The sequence below is a fragment of the Colobus angolensis genome, unplaced genomic scaffold, assembly GCF_000951035.1.
Source record: "Colobus angolensis palliatus isolate OR3802 unplaced genomic scaffold, Cang.pa_1.0 Scaffold1, whole genome shotgun sequence".
NCBI lineage: Eukaryota > Metazoa > Chordata > Mammalia > Primates > Cercopithecidae > Colobus > Colobus angolensis.
This window is the reverse complement of record NW_012110918.1, coordinates 686,071-703,754: the sequence shown is the minus strand read 5'-3', so window position 1 is coordinate 703,754 and position 17,684 is coordinate 686,071. Positions and strand designations below refer to the sequence as shown.

The following is a 17,684-nucleotide window of genomic DNA, read 5'->3' as shown; positions in this document are numbered from 1 at the left end:
CTTCTTAACATCACCCTTATCTTAGGAGGATCAAAATCTCTGGGTCTTCTTTAATTTCTTCCCCCACATCACCCCATTTCAATTGGGTCCTATCCACCCGCCTCCAGCATCTCTCCTCTTTCCTCTGAACCCATCACCACCCTCCTAATCCACACGTCCCTCTTGATGGAGACCAGAGCAACCACTTCTTAACTCATCTTCACTCCTCAGCTCCTGATTTCCAGTGTGCTGAAGCTCTTCAAACATCCAGCATACCAACTGCAAGCCCATGCTGTGTCTAGCCCTGAGGACACAAAACCCCACAAGACACTCTCTCTCCTTTTTAAGGAGTTTTACAGCCCAGTGAGAGAAAAAGACACATAAACAATTGTTTCGATACAGTGCAGCATTCACAGACAGAGGCATGAGCAGAAAGGAAGGAGAGCCAGAGAAGGGGCATCTAAACCAGCCAGGGGTGGGTGGGGAATGACACTTATGAGACTGCAGTAAAGAGTCCACGTGCCAGCCTTCCATGACACATCTTCAACCCAGCACCCTCCCAGCTTTGCTTCCTGGACCCTGTGCTCAGGGCCACCAAATGGTTATGCAAGCTGTGTGCTGCTCAGGGGCACCTGGCTGAGGGGCAAGGTGGGACTGCAATTCGGCCAGGTGTTATAAGGACACCTACTTGGAGGGAGCACCTTTGCCTGACCCGGTAAGCTCCCTACAGGCCAGCAGTAGCCCTGCCTGGGCTCTGCCCGCACGCCCTGCAGTGCCCACTCCCCGGTCTCTATCTGATGACACTCTACTCTCCTTCGAGACCCACCTCAAGCATGCCTCCTCCAAAAACCTTATCATGATCCCGCAGCCAAACAATTTTCTCCCACCTCTGGGTTCCTCCAGCGTGTGGTCTCAATCAACAATCATCATCCTTGATCATCATCCAGTCTCAACTGCATCCTGCTTCTGGCTACAGCCGTTTGCGTCCATGCATCTTGTCAGCCCCTTGAGGGCAGAGACCATTTTGTTCATTTTTATATCCACCATAGCACCCACCACAGATTCTTGCACAAAAAATGTCCTTAAAATATATCTATGGGGCAGGTGCAGTGGTTCATGCCTGTAATCCCAGTACTTTGGGAGGCTGAGGTGGGCGCATCACTTGAGCCCAGGAAATCAAGACCAGCCCAGTCAACATGGCAAAACCCCATCTGTGAAAAAAATTAGCCAAGTCTAGTGGCGCACACCTGTAGTCCCAGCTACCTGGGAAGCTGAGATGGGAGAATTGCTAGAGCCTGGGAGGTCGAGGCTGCAGTGAGCCGTGATTGCACCACTGCACTCCAGCCTGGGCAACAGAGCAAGACCCTATCTCAAACAAACAAACAAATAAATAAATAGAATACATCTATGAAGCATAAATGCTGCCATTTAGCCATGAAGCCATTCATATTCCTTCCTCTAGACAGTGTTGAGACGCTCATGTCCTCATTCATTTAATAAAGAATGCTCATCTGCTTTGTTTACATGCTGTGTCTCTCATTAGATTGTGAGATCCTGTGTGTCTCAACTAGAGCAGGCTTCCGTCAATACACAAGGAGTCCCCGTATGAGCCTGACACAGAGCACACAGTAGCCTGTGGGAGAACGAGAGAGAACTGGAGCACAAACCTGTGGTGAGTGAGACACGGGATACCTGAGTCAAAGACGAACAAGACACGGTCTGTGCCCTGTAGAAGCCACAATGCATGTGATGCCCTCACCACCACCCTCACTACCACGCTGCTGGGTATGTCATCTCAGCTCATATGGAGTGACCAAAAGAACCAGCAAATATTCTCTGGTTTCATGCTTCTCAAACATTCCCATAAAAGTAGGCCACACAGCAGGAGAGCCCGAATACACGTTCCCCCAGAAGTTGGAGGGCAGAGCCTGAGCCTGCCACAGCCAAGCACAAAATGCCTTTGATGTCTCAAATTGTATCTTTAAAAATTCATGTACATTTTGCATTCTACTTCATAATATATTCACGATTATTTTAATGTGAAACTTTTTGAAATTACCTAATTTTCCTCCCATTCCAAATCTTCAAGTAAACTGGATGCCCCAGCCCGGGTTCCCAGTCAGAATTCACAAAGTCTGTTTTGAGAAGTTTCGAGCTGGTCCCGATCCCTCATTTCACAAATAAGGACGTAGAGAGGTTAAGTGACTTGTCTAAGGCTATATGACTAGTGCTAGAGCCAGGAGCAGGAACCAGAAGGCTTTCTCCAAATCCAGAGCTCTTTTCATTCGTTCATTTATTCATTCATTCATTCATCCACTCATGTCATTCATGTTGGTGCAGAATCCGCTGGGTGTCAGGAATCAGGCTCCAATTAACGAATGAGATAAATACAGTCCCTCCGCTCGTGTCACCCAGTTTACAATGGTTTAGATTTCTACTTGGGGCACCTTCTGGAGTGGGAAGACTCCAAGATTCTCCAGAAGAGAGATGAGCAAAGCATATCCCTCCCTGTGCTTTCAGCATGGAAACTGGTCTGCAACCAGTGCAAATGGAAAGCATAAGCGCCCCTCTTCTGGGCTAGAACCATTTTGCTAACGTGAAACCGGTGACCACAGACTCCTTAGAACAGCCTTGAAGGTCATCAACAATCTGGCCCCTGCGCACTCTGTAAACTCATCTTGCACCGTTTCCGCCTCACCCAGCAGGCTTCACTCACCTGGCCTTTCGGTTCACTTGGAGCCACTTCCCGGCTCTGAGCCTTTGCCTACACGGCCTCCTCTCCCCAGAACATTCTGCTTGCCTGGCCCACATGCTCTTACGGCCAACTCTTTCTCATTTCCTGCTTCTCTGTCACCACCTGGCAGAGGCATAGTCTACACATATCCCATCTTCCCTATCCCAGTACCACATTAATTTCCTTTATCATCCCTTGGGCAGGCATTTGTGTTGTTAATTACAACAATGGCCCTCATTCTTCACCTTTCCCTGTCTTTTGCGATGAGACTTTGAAATTTCATCCATCTTTTGCCATGAGACTTTGAAATTTTTCTCACTAAAGAGGTATAGTCTATTCCCTTGTCCCTTCAATCTAGGCTGGCTTTATGACTTGCTTTGGCCAATAAAATAAAGTAGAAGAGACTATGTGAAGCCTTGTGTGTTTCTACTTGCTCCCTTGCAATTCAGTCCTCAGCATGGGATTCTGCCTAGGCGAGACTGCTGGGAGATTAGAGGTACATGAAGCAGAGAAAACTAATCACACTCAGCTCAGCCTAGGGCACTGCGACACCCCCAGACAGATGAGTGAACCCAGCCAAGATCCACAGAGCCACACAGATGACCCCACATGTAGGAACAATAAACACTTGTTGTATGTTGCTCTATTTTTCTGGTTGATGGTCACACAACAATAGCTACCTAATAGTTTGTTTAATTATTTTGTCTCAGTCCTAGACCAGAAGCTCCATGAGAGAGAACCATGTCTGTTTCATTCACCGATGTTTGTACATAGTAGGTGCTCAATAGATGTGCTGAATGAGTGAGTATTCCTGCTTGGTCAGGCTAGTCTGTTGCTCACCTCTGTGTTCTATGTCTGTTGCATTCTTGCACAAGTGTAAGGAGTGAGCTTAACTTCGAGAATGACCTTCTAAACCTCCCAAGGTCAATTAGAACTATCCTCTCCCCCAGTCCTGACTACAGGGCTGACCTCGTCTACACCTACAGAAGAGGGAAGCATCGACATCTAGAAAATGTCCTAGATAGTATCATCTTTGATCCTCACTCATCTTGATGTCTACCATCCTCTTCTCATGAATGAAGACATCGGTGCCTTTGTTCTTTAGCCAAAAAGATGCTCCTCAGAGGGCCATTCGAGTCCTTCATTCCCAAAAGCCACTTGTTTCCCCAGCATGGACAAGCGGATGGGGAGATGGGAAGAAGAGAACTGGTCAACCCTCCAGCAATTATGACTAAGAACAAACTCCACAGGAGAAATGTCTCAGCAAGGCCTTTCCAGGCAGGCAAAGCAGGGGAGTTCAGAGAAAGTACTTCCCTGCAACTAGCCCCTTGGTGGGATCTCAGACTCATTTGGAAACAGTAGCCTAAATTAGAGAGATAGGATGAGGAGCTTCATAAAGCTATTCTAAACAAATCTCCCTGAAAAACACTAGGCTTTGGGGGTGGGGAGAGGCCTTCTCTTTAATTTTCCAAAGCAAAGCTGTCACTGAGAGAGAGCTTTGTGGACCACGTTTCCCTGTGGCTCTCACTGAGAGAGCTTCTCCCCCCTAGCTCTCACTGTGAGAGCTCTCGGTTCCCCTAAGAACTCCCTAAGGTATACTAGGCAGCCACACAGCAATTGAGTCAGGTGATCCCCTCTCCCACCCACCATCTTCGCCAACCCTGTGCCCTGATGAGTGGGCTTGGGAGAACAAGCTCTGGTGGCTGTGGTATTAGGAAGTCCCCCATGAAGAAAGTTAGAGGGGTATGGGATGAACCTGATGACCTCCATAAATGGGGAATGGAATCTTCTAGACTCTGACCCTACCCTTCTTCATTTGCCTCTCCCACAGGCATGCCCCCACCCCCAGGAATCACAGATTTATTTAGGAGGCAGCTCTTTTTGGAGTTGGCTCCTCCGGTCCAGCTTGCTCATGACCTGGGTGATGTCCACGGTGTTGGCTGCTTCTCGGGCCTTGGCTTCCTCTTCCAGCTGCCTCAGGATGACAGGGCTTGGGCTGGATCGCAGGTGACGCCGCATAAAAGGGAGGGTGGAGCTGGAAGGAAGGACAGATTGGTGGTTGAAGGAAAGTGACACAGCTTGCCCAACACTGACACTCTCACACTCAGTGGGAGCTGGGGCCGGAAGGTCCAAAATCTAGATTTTGTTCTCTCCTTTTCCCAGTGAACCTCCAGTGGGGTCCAACCTTGCCTCCATTCACCCCACTTGGAGGATAAGACCAGAGTGAGTACCAACTGCCATTAGATTTTAGGTCAGGCACAAGGAAGACCCTTTGGTTGGTGAAGTTGCATTGAACTTCTACAAGATTTAGAAACCAATTTGTTTTCTTAACTTCTTGTAACATCTTCATGAAAGAAGTGAGTAATGAAGGTTTGGGTACTGGAGACTGTTGGAGCATTTATTTGTTTTCTTTTCTTTTTTGGGGGGGTAGGGGGGTGGGCACAGGGGACAGAGTCTCGCTCTATCACCCAGGCTGGAGTGCAGTGGCATGACTTCGGCTCACTGCAACCTCCATCTCCCAGGTTCAAGCCATTCTCATGCTTCAGACTCCCAAGTAGCTGGGACTACAGGCATGTGCCACCACACCTGACTAATTTTTGTATTTTTAGTAGAGGCAGGGTTTCACCACATTGGCCAGGCTGGTCGCAAACTCCTGACCTCAACTGATCCATCCGCCTCAGCTTCCCAAAGTGCTGGGATTACAAGCGTGAGTCACTGTGCCTGGCTGGAGCATTTGTTTTCAAAAGCTATGGTTCTGGGAAGGAAGGAAAGAGCTGGACTGTCCAAGATGGCTAGGCCCCAGTGAACAGAGAAAGAGGGAAGAGGCCTAAAGAGGGCTGGTGGGCTGTTGGTACCCTGCTCAGGTACAATATCTTGACATGTGCCAGAACCTTCTTCAAAGCCAAGCATGGATTCCTGGAACCAAACTCTCCCTGCCATGGCCTTAGGAGCCAGGACAAAGCTCTAGGTATCCAAGTGATATAACAGGCAGTGAGCAGCGGAGCCACCTGTCTTTGAGGGCCCACGCAAGCTTGGAGCCAAGCACTTCAGCGGCAATAATAGACAAAGACCTGCAACCTGCTCCAGATTTCTGAACTACATAAGCCCCTTGAACTCTTACATCTATCTTAGGGAGAAGAAGGGCTCCCCTACCAGAACATAAAGCCTGATATTGACATTGGATCTCTCACCAGCCCCGCCAAGGGGAAGGCTTGGAATAAGGTGCAACTTCTCATGGAAAAATTAAGTTTGAATACATTGTCTTATACCTGGGATCATGGAACAAAATTCACACCCACTGCAGTCCTGGCATGGACACAGACCAGGCTTCACACTTTACGAATGCATCCACATGTAATTCTCACTCACAATAGTGAGAATTCTCACATCTGCCCCAACTTCTAAAATATCTGGAGAGAGAGGTATGAGACTCCTCTTCTTTCCCCTCGTTACTTTCTGGCAGAACTTCTGGAGCTATTACGGGCCTTTCTTCTGGCTTAAAGTAGAAGCTTTTAAGTCCCCAGGGACACTGAACTCCCTTCCTTACTTGGTAAACCCAGAATAGCACCACAAAGACCTTCTTTCTCTCCTTTTCATAACAGGGCCATTATCCTCAAGAATGAAACCAAGTTGGTTTTTTTGTTTGTTCTGTTTTGTTTTTTTCTCTCCTTTGATAAAGGCTCTGGTCCAGCCATCCCCCTTTGAATTGATGGAAGATGCTGGAAAGGAGCCCGGTGAGGGTTGACCTGGCAAACAGGGGAACAGTCACTATGGGGGGCAGGGACAGGACACATGATTGCCAGTGGAAAAACCTCTTTCAAAGCCTTACAGTTTTGTTCAAGCTGCCATTCGATTACTATTTTGAATTTTCAATCCTCGCAGATTGAACTCCCCCCAAAAAGAGTTCAATCTGCCCCTCAGAACATTATTTCATCCAGTGGCTCTACCAGATGAGATGATCCACATCTCCAATAAGAGAAGTGAGAATGAACGAGTTAATGGACTTCTAAAACATGGTCCCCGGAGGCAGCAAGAATACCTAGCCCATTACTGTCCATTTCCCCTTCATCGAGCATTTTCTCTTGGGGTCTGGTATTCTCTCTGAGGTCTTAGAACAATTTAAATACCAGGATGTAGCTTAATTAATTCCCATACATCAGTCTGAAGGTAACACGTAGCAGTTTAAAAACCAAGGAGATGCTTCCATTTGTGACACAGGTAATTATTGGTCTGATCATCCAAACTCTTTCAAGCCAGCATTCAGGAAACAAAACTCACTGGTGGTAATTACTAAGGAAATCTTGCTAGAGTGATCTCAGGGCATTATGAAGCAAATGAGGCACTCATTCCCTGAGCAATACTTCCCAATCCCCAATATTTTCATCAAGCAAATATCTCCATAATAGCCATTTGGCTGAAAGAGACCCTCACTTCTCTGTAAACTAAACAGCAGGCAGCCAGCAATTACAGATAATTCCACTTGCCTTTTCTTGGTGGTTTCCTGAGGTTCAATAGCTTTGGCCAGCATTTCCTTATAGATTGGAGATTTTAAATAGCGAGCATAAGAATCCTAGTGGGAACAAGAAAACAACAGTAATTATGAGAGGAAAAAAGGGTCAAATCAAACCAATACCCTTGCCATTTTCAAGCCTCCCTTGGCAGTAGAACGGAGAAGTTACGAGAATTTGTCTCCTTGGGTGAAAGGTGTTTGGGGAGGTGTTGAGAGCAGTGGTTCTCAAGTGTGGTCCCCCCAGAAGCATCAGTTTCACCTGGGAACTTCTCAGGCCTGCCCCAGTCCTCCTGATGAGAAACTCCGGGAGAGTCACCCTGAGCCTGAACAGTCTCAGGTTTTACAGCTCACAGCTTCAGATCCTATCAACATTGTCTGTGATTCAGCCAATGTTGTAAATGTAGCCAGTTGCATAAAAGCTCTACAGTTAAAAGTACACTGGACCTAGAACTGCTTAATTTGTTTCACTTATTCTCACATGCTGCATGCTACATGCCAAACAGGTGAGACAGCTGGTCATGTACTGAGACATAGTCTGTTATCATTTGCTCACATGAGGATACCTAAACAATTAACAATTAACAACTACCTGAACAGTCTCCAGGTAATCCTGCTGCACCTTTAAGTTTGAGAACTACAGTCTGTAACCCTACCCATGAAGTTCCACCTCGGCGTGGTTCAGTGAAGCCAGCACGAGACAAGAGGACACCCCACCTCTCCTCTCCAAGACTTTCTTTCAAGGAAGATGAGCAGCCAGGAGTACGAGGCCCACTTCTAAGCCACTGACAGCCCTGTCTGCCCTGTGTTTTGGCTGTAAAGGCGAGAGAATACCAAAGCAAAACCAAAAACAACCAACACTTAGAGTCCAATTATGGGGATGTTTACTGGGACCCTGGGCAATTTCAGAGAAGCTTCATGAATGCTTGTCACTTTTAAGCCAGCGGAAAACTCTGGTCATACCCAATACGGGACAAAGCCCACTGCAACAAACCAGGGATTGAGATATTTTAAAAATTTATTGAAATGGCACTATTCTAAAGACTAAGTGGGAGCAGTAAAAGTTACGAGAACTAGAATAGAGTCTAGGAATAGGGACAGGGATACGGTGAGTGTATGGCCACAGGACATGGCTGTAATGGCAGATAGAGTCCAGTGGGCATATGTGCCATTCTTTTCTGAAGTTACCTGACTGTTCCATTCTGGCTTGTAGCTGGCCTCCCTGGGCAGCCCCTAAAAGGCTATATGAAAACCACATTTTTGCCGGGCGCGGTGGCTCAAGCCTGTAATCCCAGCACTTTGGGAGGCCGAGACGGGCGGATCACGAGGTCAGGAGATCGAGACCATCCTGGCTAACACGGTGAAACCCCGTCTCTACTAAAAAATACACAAAAAAACTAGCCAGGCGAGGTGGCGGGCGCCTGTAGTCCCAGCTACTCGGGAGGCTGAGGCAGGAGAATGGCGTAAACCCGGGAGGCGGAGCTTGCAGTGAGCTGAGATCCGGCCACTGCACTCCAGTCCCGGCGACAGAGCGAGACTCCGCCTTAAAAAAAAAAAAAAAAAAAAAAAAGAAAACCACATTTTTTTTTTCTTTTTGAGACAGAGTTTCGCTCTTTCACCCAGGCTGCAGTGCAGTGGCAAGATCTCAACTCACTGCAACCTCCACCTCCCAGGTTCAAGCGATTCTCCTGCCCCAGTCTCCTGAATAGCAGGATTATAGGCGCCCACCACCGTGCCCAGATAATTTTTGTATTTTTAGTATAGACAGGGTTTCACCATGTTGGCCAGGCTGGTCTCGAACTCCTGACCTCGTGACCTGCCCGCCTCAGCCTCCCAAAGTGCTGGGATTACAGGCGTGAGCCCAGCTGAAAGCTACATTTTTAGGAACCAAAACGTTTTAAAATACATTAAAGAGGATTATTAATAAAGAAACCCTGCTGAGAATCTTCTAGTAAGAAAAACACAGAGACACCCCACTGATTCAAAAAAGGATGAAAATGGCTAATCTGGCTTGGTGGCAATTCTAAATTATTACATGCTTTAAAAACAAAGTAAAAATATTTTAAAATGATACAATAAAAGACAAAGTAGAAGAAATGTAAATTAGAAGAAATATAAATCAGGAAAGCTAATCAGCATTTACCATTCACACAAACCAATGTATATAACCTATATCATATAACCTATATCACATAACCATATCATACACTTTATCTCATATAACCCATATCACATACTCTATCTCATATAATCTACATCACATAACCTACATCATATAATCTATCTCATATAACCTATATCGAATAGCCTATATCACATAACCTACATCATATAAACCATATCACATAACTGATCTCATATAACCCACATCATGTAACCTACATCATATAATCTATATCACATAATCTATATCACATAACCTATATCAGATAGCTTATATCACACAACCTATATTATATAACCTATATCACATAACTGATATCACATAATCTATATCACATAACCAATATCACATAACCTGTATCATATAATCTATCTCATATAACCTATATTACATAATCTATATCATATAACCTATATCACATAATCTATTTCATATAACATATCACATAACCTATATCATATAATGTATCTCACATAACCTATATCACATAACCTATATCAGATAGCCTATATCACATTATAACCTACATCATGTGACCTATATCATAAAATCTATCTCATATAACCTACATTACATAATCTATATCATATAACCTATATCATATAATCTATCTCATATAACCTATATTACATAATCTATATCATATAACCTATATCATATAATCTCTCATATAATCTATATCACATAACCTATATCAGCCTATATCACATTATAATATCATATAACCTATATCATATAATCTATCTCATATAACCTATATTACATAATCTATATCATATAACCTATATCATATAATCTATCTCATATAATCTATATCACATAACCTATATCAGCCTATATCACATTATAATCTATAGCATATAACCCACATCATATAACCTATATCATATAATCTATCTCATATAACCTATATCAGATGGTCTATATCACATAGCCCATATCATCTAACCTATATCACATAACCAATATCCATAACCTATATCACATAATCTATCTCATACAACCTATATCACATAACCTATATCAAATAGCCTATATCACATAACCTATATCTTATAAAGATACTTTGCCATTAAAGAAATCATTGCCATAATGAGAAGTTGAAGCACCCAAAGAAAGTCTTGTCAAGGATGGCACCAAAGAAGAATGAAACTAGTCAACTTCTCTAAGGCTAACTCTGAGCCTCTGATTCTAGTTTCTTAAGAAAATGATTGATTTTTCTCTCAGGTTCGCTTCATGTATTTTTTAAAAAATTCCCACCACATTCACACTTTGTTAATAATCCAGAGGGCTATCTGGATTCTCACAGAGTCTTACTACAACCACATACACACAAATTTGTCTCTTCTAGACACTATGCCTCTATGTGTAATGTTTGCTTAGGGCCAGGGTGGTGAGAATTGCCATCACTCTACAGCAGAAACTAAGAGCTCGGCCTTGAAACTCAGGCAGACCTGGCTATGAATCCCAGCCCCATCTCTGGTGAGACCTTGACCAAGCCACTAGATTCTAGACCAGCAAAACCTAACTTGTGGGTTGTCTTTGAGCATAAAGTACTGTGTTTTGCACAGTGACTGCACCTTGTAAGCTCTCAATAAATGAAGGCTGTTATCATCATGCTAGCATTACTAATGCCATCACTCCTACCTGCCTACCACTGCAGAGTGGGGCCCATAAGGATGCACACATTTTCTACAGGAGTCCCTCTAGGCCCGTGAGTGAGGGGCTCAAGGCAAGTCCACTCCAATAGACGGGGGAAGAGATGGCTGATAATTCTGGGTTTTTTTTCTCTCTCTCTTTTTTTTTTTAAATATATACAGAGACAGGATCTCACTGTGTTGCCCAGGCTGGTCTCAAACTTCTGGGCTCAAGCAATCCTCCCACCTCAGCTTCCCACAGTGCTGGGATTACAGACATGAGCCCCCAAGCCTAGCTGCATCCCACAACCGGCAAAGCGCTGTCCACGTATCATCTCCCTTTTTCCTATATGTAAAGAATTTTCCAGGTACCTAGGGATGGAAGGCCTATCTGGACCCTGTATCCTCAGCACGGATCTACCTACCTTCTTCATGAGCATGTAAATGTGGGTCTGTGCGGCGTCCAGCACGTAGCGGTGGGGGTGCTTCAGCCCCTTCACCGTGATGTCCATGGTCTTGCCATCTATGTTGATCCAGCGCCTCGCCCCTGGGGCCAGGAACAGCCTGGAGTGGGAGGAAGATGTTAGTAAAAGTAACTAAACCAAGTCGGTTCATGAAAAGCTCACAGCTGCTTGGAAGGGAAGGACTGACACGACTCAGGTTCCCCAAGGTGAGGGTGGCAGTTTTTTTTAGGAGACGCTAAAGAGCGTGAACTTTTAAAGAGGTTGTCAAGCAATTTTTCCTCGAAGCAAGAAACATCCAGTATTGGGAATGCGAATATTTAACTTTGATGTTTCCAGCCTCCAGGAGAGAGAGCAAGAAGGGGCTGGGGTAAGCCTGGGTCAGATTAGGCCCTGGCCATGAGGGTGAAAAACTCAGCCTCCAACTTCACACCTTCTACACCAGGATTCCAGGGCCGACCTGGGACCAGGCTAAGACACCTTCACACAGGTGTTCTGGGGGTCTCTGCTCTCCCTCTCCCAATCCAGATGTGCTTTGTAATGAATCTCACATGCTGCGGTGAGAGGCAGCCCATGGTCCCAGAACCCAGAGGTCTGACCCCCTGGGCAGACAGGCCAAGGCTCCCAGTTAGACCAGACTTGGCCACACTTCCTGAGCCTGTGGCTCTACCTAGGATGTCGGGATGCAGAACTCTCTCAGTCTTTCCAATTCTGAGCTGTTGCTGGATTAAAAATACTCACATGAATATTTTCCCACCTTTCTAAGATGTACATTAAAATTTTGGAATTCAAATTGAGATTTACATAACTAGGGAGCCTGGGGAAGAAGGAGAATCAAACTAATGGCAGAGGCAGCAGGCTTCCTGTAGCAGATTTTCAGAATCAGGAGTTGCGTGTGTGTCACTGTGTGTAAGGCAGTCAGGCACCCGTTGTACTGCGAAGGATGTCATGGAACCTTCCTGGACCGTCAGCCCTCCCCACTGCACCACACCCGCCCCCCCATTTCTCTCAATGCATGGATCCCCTCCCTGTGGGAGGAGCTGGGCAAATTTGCAAGAGAGTGCATGAACCCCTAAGTATAAGAAGAAGTGAGACCTCAAGCTTTTCTCTTCAGTGCTGCACGTGCTTCTCTGGAAACCGGGGTGTTGCAACCTAAGTTCATTTGCAGGAAGGACATCCAGGATCCAGAGGCTAAGTCTTCAGAGGAAGGGGCTGTTTGGCCTGCTAGCCAAAGTTCAGCACCACAGTCTCGTGGCTGCAAAGGGCTGGTTCCAGCCCAGCGTGGTACTTGGGCTTTGGGAAACACGGCTAAGCATGTGAGTATGAACTAAAAATGCTGGGCCCTCGGTGTCCAGGACTCGTGTCCACTGCAGCCAGTGCAGATGGAAGAACCCACAGAGATGGGACCACAGCAGGACAGGAGCACCCACCAGGCCTGCAGGGGGAGTAGCGTTGGGGAAGGGGAGTGTGGCTTTCAGCAACCTTGGGGGCCTCATCACACCTTCCCCCCCTTCTCCACTTGATCACTGAAAACAGGACTGACCCTTTTAACCTGGAACGCTTGGCTCTTGTATAATTTGGAGGAGAGACGGGCCTGGAGACGGACAGACTTATTGCTGCTCGGAACAAGTGGGGGCTAGAGCCGTGATGTCAGGAATGAGATGTGCCCACCCATGTTTGTACCCCAGGCTGCGCTCACTGTCCCAGACACGTGGGAAGAGCTCCCTTCCTCTGTGATCCTCACATCTCTAAGGAATAGGTTTTCCCATGTTGCTGCTTCTCTCTCTCTCTCTCTCTCTCTCTCCCCCCTCTCTCTTGCTCTCCCTCTCTCTCTCTCTACCCCCCCCACCCCTTGCTCTCTCTCTCTCTCACACACACACACACACACACACACACACACGCACAGCCCTCAGGACACCTAAGAAGGCTTTAGTAAAAGACAGAGCACTCTGCACTGTAATTCGGGACAGCTTGCTTTTTTAACCCCTAGACACATTCCCATAGGAACAGGAGACTCACACTGTGTGTCTCATCAGGCTTTCTTCAGGGAACCCCCAAACCTCCCAAAGCAGCGGGGAAGTATTTCTAGCATGGCAAGTACAGTGAACCAATGCTGACCAGGGTCCAGCCAGCCACAAGGCTGTGGTCCTCCCGTCCTATCTCCACCTCAAGCGCAATGGGGTGGTTCTCGGAGGCCCAGGGGAAGGCTTTCCAACGCCCTGGCTGATGCTCACTTGTAAATCTCCTCTGCTTTCTCCTTGACCTTGGACTGATCTCCGTACTTCAGATCCTCGCAGGCTTCCCAGAACCCCAGATTCTCTCCTGTGTGGTGAGAAGTCCATGTGGATGAGGGCCAGGCAGGAAATAAGTTGGGAGAAGAAAAGAGGAAATGAAAGACATGAGTCAGCCAGGATGGATTCCATTTCCCAGCTCGGTGAACACCTTTCCTGCCACAGAACAAGCTGTTGTATATTGTGATGCTAGACAAAAATATTCCTTGAGGAAAGGAGCCACATCTTCACTTCTACGGCCTGGGAGAACATTGGGAACTTAGTAATTGCTCAATACGTGGTCTTTGAAATAAACTAGATGGGCACCTACCATGTTTGCAGCAATGCATTCACACTGTGGCGGCTTCCTTTCCTCCAACAATACACAGGCCAGTGTTCATATCACCCCCCAGAGGTTGTCATACTCTTTTTTATTCTAGAATTTGGCTGTAGCAAATATTGCTTGAATGAGTTCGCACATGAATAGGCTTATATACATGCGTTGCTACACTACGATTTTCTTCATAAAGACCTCCTTCCTTTGCTCCTGTTGAATGACTGTGCGTGAGTTCTTCCTCCTTTGTTTGGCTGTTCTTAGAGAACCCATCATTTCCAGTCCCTGAGTGGGCATATTCCAGGCCACAGTTCTTACAGAGAGGCTGCTCAAGCAGCAGTGCTGATGGACTGACCCTCAGGGAAGGTCTGGCCAGGAGCAGGACTGAACTGAGCATCACCTGAGCCAGGGGGAATTGGCCCAGAAGGAAAAGCCAGGTTCCCCCAAATCCTTCATCTCCCTCCAACTCAAAGTTCTCTAACCTGCAGCGCCCAGAGGCACCATGCATATGTTCACATGGTGGTCCCAGGTGGCAATTTTTGCCTGGGAAAATAAAGATGATCATGAGAGAGCAAGTGTGTGTGTGTGTGTGTGTGTGTGTAAATCGTGGAGTGTGTCACAGTGTGGAGAAATGAACAAAATCCTCTCCTCTCCTTTCTCAGTACAGTTGACCTTGAACAACTAAGTGGTTAGGGCGCAGACCCCCATGCAGCGGAAAATCCAAAAACTTAACTACAAATAGCCTGCTGTTTACCAGAGGCCTTACTAATAACATAAACAGTCAATAGACACATAAGTGGATATGTATCTACATATCTATTGTATGGATTCATGATACCTTTTCATAACTTTTTTCTATTTCTAGGCTGTGCAGTTCATCTGCAAGTTTTTTCAGATTGCTGTAAATCCCCCCAAGTTTTTAAATATATTTACTGAAAAAAAAATCCACCTCTAAGTGGTCTTGTGCAGTTCAAACCAGTGTTGGTCAAGGGTCGACTGTATTGTTTTAAAGCTCCTGGGTGTTTCATATTAGAAAAGGCTGCACAATTCTAAACTAGTTGGCATTTGTCCCACAGCTCTGTAGAGGTCCTTCCTCTTCAGCATGAACTTTAGGGCGTTCTTTGGACCGAGATCACAGACCAGTGATGCTCTTCACTAAAATGTAATTGACCTGACAACAACTGCCATGTAAACTATCTTGCCCACAGCAAAAGACAGTTGATTGCTTAGTAAAATTAAGCAAGCAATTATTCATGATAGCCAAAAAGTGGAAAGCACTCAAATGTCCATCAATAAAAGAATGGATGAACAAAATATGGTGCAGACTACAAGGGAATATCATTTGGCCTTAAAAAGGAAGGAGATTTCTGCCGAGTGTAGTGGCTCATGCCTGTAATCCCAGCACTTTGGGAGGCCAAGGTGGGTGGATCACGAGGTCAGGAGTTCGAGACCAGCCTGACCAACATGGTGAAACCCTGTCTCTACTAAAAATGCAAAAATTAGCTGGGCATGGTGGCACATGCCTGTAATCCCAGCTACTCAGGAGGCTGAAGCAGGAGAATCACTTGAACCCGGGAGGTGGAGGTTGCAGTGAGCCGAGATCACGCCACTGCACTCCAGCCTGGGTGTCACAGCAAGACTCCATCTCAAGAAAAAAAAAAAAAAGGTTAAAATGGTAAAATTTATGTTACATATATTTTCCCACCAAAAATATTAAATAAGCACACAAAAATATGTACACAAAAGTTCAGAGCAGCATTTTTCATAATGGCTAAAAAGTCAAAGCAACCCAAATGTCCACTGACTTATGAATGGATAAGCAAAATGTGGTACATACAAACAAGAAAATAGTACAGGGTCATTAAAAAGGAAGGAAGGAAATATCATGCAGTCATTAAAAAGGAACCAAGCAGCCAGGCACAGTGGCTCATGCCTGTATTCCCAGCACTTTGGGAGGCCAAGGTGGGTGAATCACCTGAGGTCAGGAGTTTGAGACCAGCCTGGCCAACATGGTGAAACCCCGTCTCTACTAAAAATACAAAAATTAGCCAGGCATGGTGGTGGGCGCCTGTAATCCTAGCTACTCGGGAGGCTGAGGCATGAGAATCGCTTGAGCCCGGGAGGCACAGGTTGCACTGAGATGAGATCACGCCACTGCATTCCAGCCTGGGTGAGAGTGAGACTTTGTCAAAAAAAAAAAGAACGGAAGTACTGTTATATACTGAAACACGGACAAGCCTTGAAAACATTATGCTAAGTGAAAGAAGGCGAAAGGTCACATAGTGCATGATTTCGTTTCTATGAAATGTCTTGAAGAGGCAAATCCATAGGGGTAGAAAGTAGATTTGTGGTTGCCTAGGGCTGGGGTGCAGGAGAGGGAGGAATAGAAGATGATTTTAAAGGGTAAAGAGTTTCTTTTTAGTGTGGCAAAAATGTTCTGGAATTAGTGATGATGGTTGCACAATTTAGTGGATACACTAAAACCCCTGAATTGTACACTTTAAAAAAGTTAATTTCATGATATGCAAATAATATTTCAATTTAAAAATCTTTTTAAAAAGTAAATGAGCAAATTGATGATTTATCTGCCCTATTCATACCTAAAGCCTCAGGAATCCCATGAGGAGATTGCTAATAATACGGTTTAAATAACGCAGGGAAATCTTTTCGCTGGATTCTCATTAAGGAATGAGTGCGGGGGGCAGATAATAAACTCAGGGTGTATGTTGTCACTTTGCCACTAGATGGCACTATAACCACTTATTCACCAGTCCATCCATCTTTTCTGGTATTGTTCTAGAGTGGTAATTAGACTTGATTAGGGAGGTGGATTATCAACAATCCATATTATCATGTAATGTTCTGCATCCGGCAGTCAGCCAGGCTAAAGGCATGTCCAGCAGGATTCGTTTCTGGAGCAGTGCCACAGACAAGTGGATCTTGGGTAGTAAGCCGCCGAGTGCCAAGGCTCAAGCGTGATGCCCCCAGGGCTGGGGACTGAGCAAGGAAGTAAAAGAATCCCGTAAGGGTAAATATTTCAATGAAGGTGGTGAATGCACAGCCTGATTCTGATCTGGCCTCGTGGTTTTCGCGGATGCTTCTCCGGGAAGTGCAGTATATTTAAAAAGCCAAAGGCCTGGTGCGGTGGCTCACGCCTGTAATCCCAACACTTTGGGAGTCCAAGATAGATGGATCACTTGAGGTCAGGAGTTCGAGACCAGCCTGGCCAACATGGCGAAACCCTGTCTCTACTAAAAATACAAAAATTAGCCAGGTGTCGTGGCACGTGCCTGTAGTCCTAGCTACTTGGGAGGCTGAGGCAGAAGAATCACTTAAACCTCAGAGGCGCTGGTTGCAGTGAGCCGAGATTGTGCCACTGCACTTCAGCCTGGGCAACAGAGCGAGACTCCATATCAAAAAAAAAAAAGTCACAGTGCCCCTTATCAGGTGACATCCAGAGATGGGATATAAAATGTGGCCCTGCCCATTCCACTAAAATCCACACCCTCCTAAGGCCCTGAAGAAATCAGGCCAGGAGTTAAGGTGATGGCTGTCAATCACCACACATTGGAATCATGTGAGGAGTTTCCAAAATTTC

The 17,684-nt window shown here is 45.8% G+C and overlaps 1 protein-coding gene across 1 annotated transcript in view; it reads right to left on the bottom strand.

Moving 5' to 3' along the window:
• RGS9 (regulator of G-protein signaling 9) overlaps positions 1-17,684 on the bottom strand; it is a 90,963-nt gene that overhangs the window by 12,619 nt on the left and 60,660 nt on the right. The window contains 4 exon segments of the mRNA XM_011941886.1: positions 4,631-4,748; positions 7,198-7,283; positions 11,447-11,585; positions 13,717-13,804. Of these exon segments, the coding sequence (XP_011797276.1) occupies positions 4,631-4,748; positions 7,198-7,283; positions 11,447-11,585; positions 13,717-13,804 (431 nt within the window).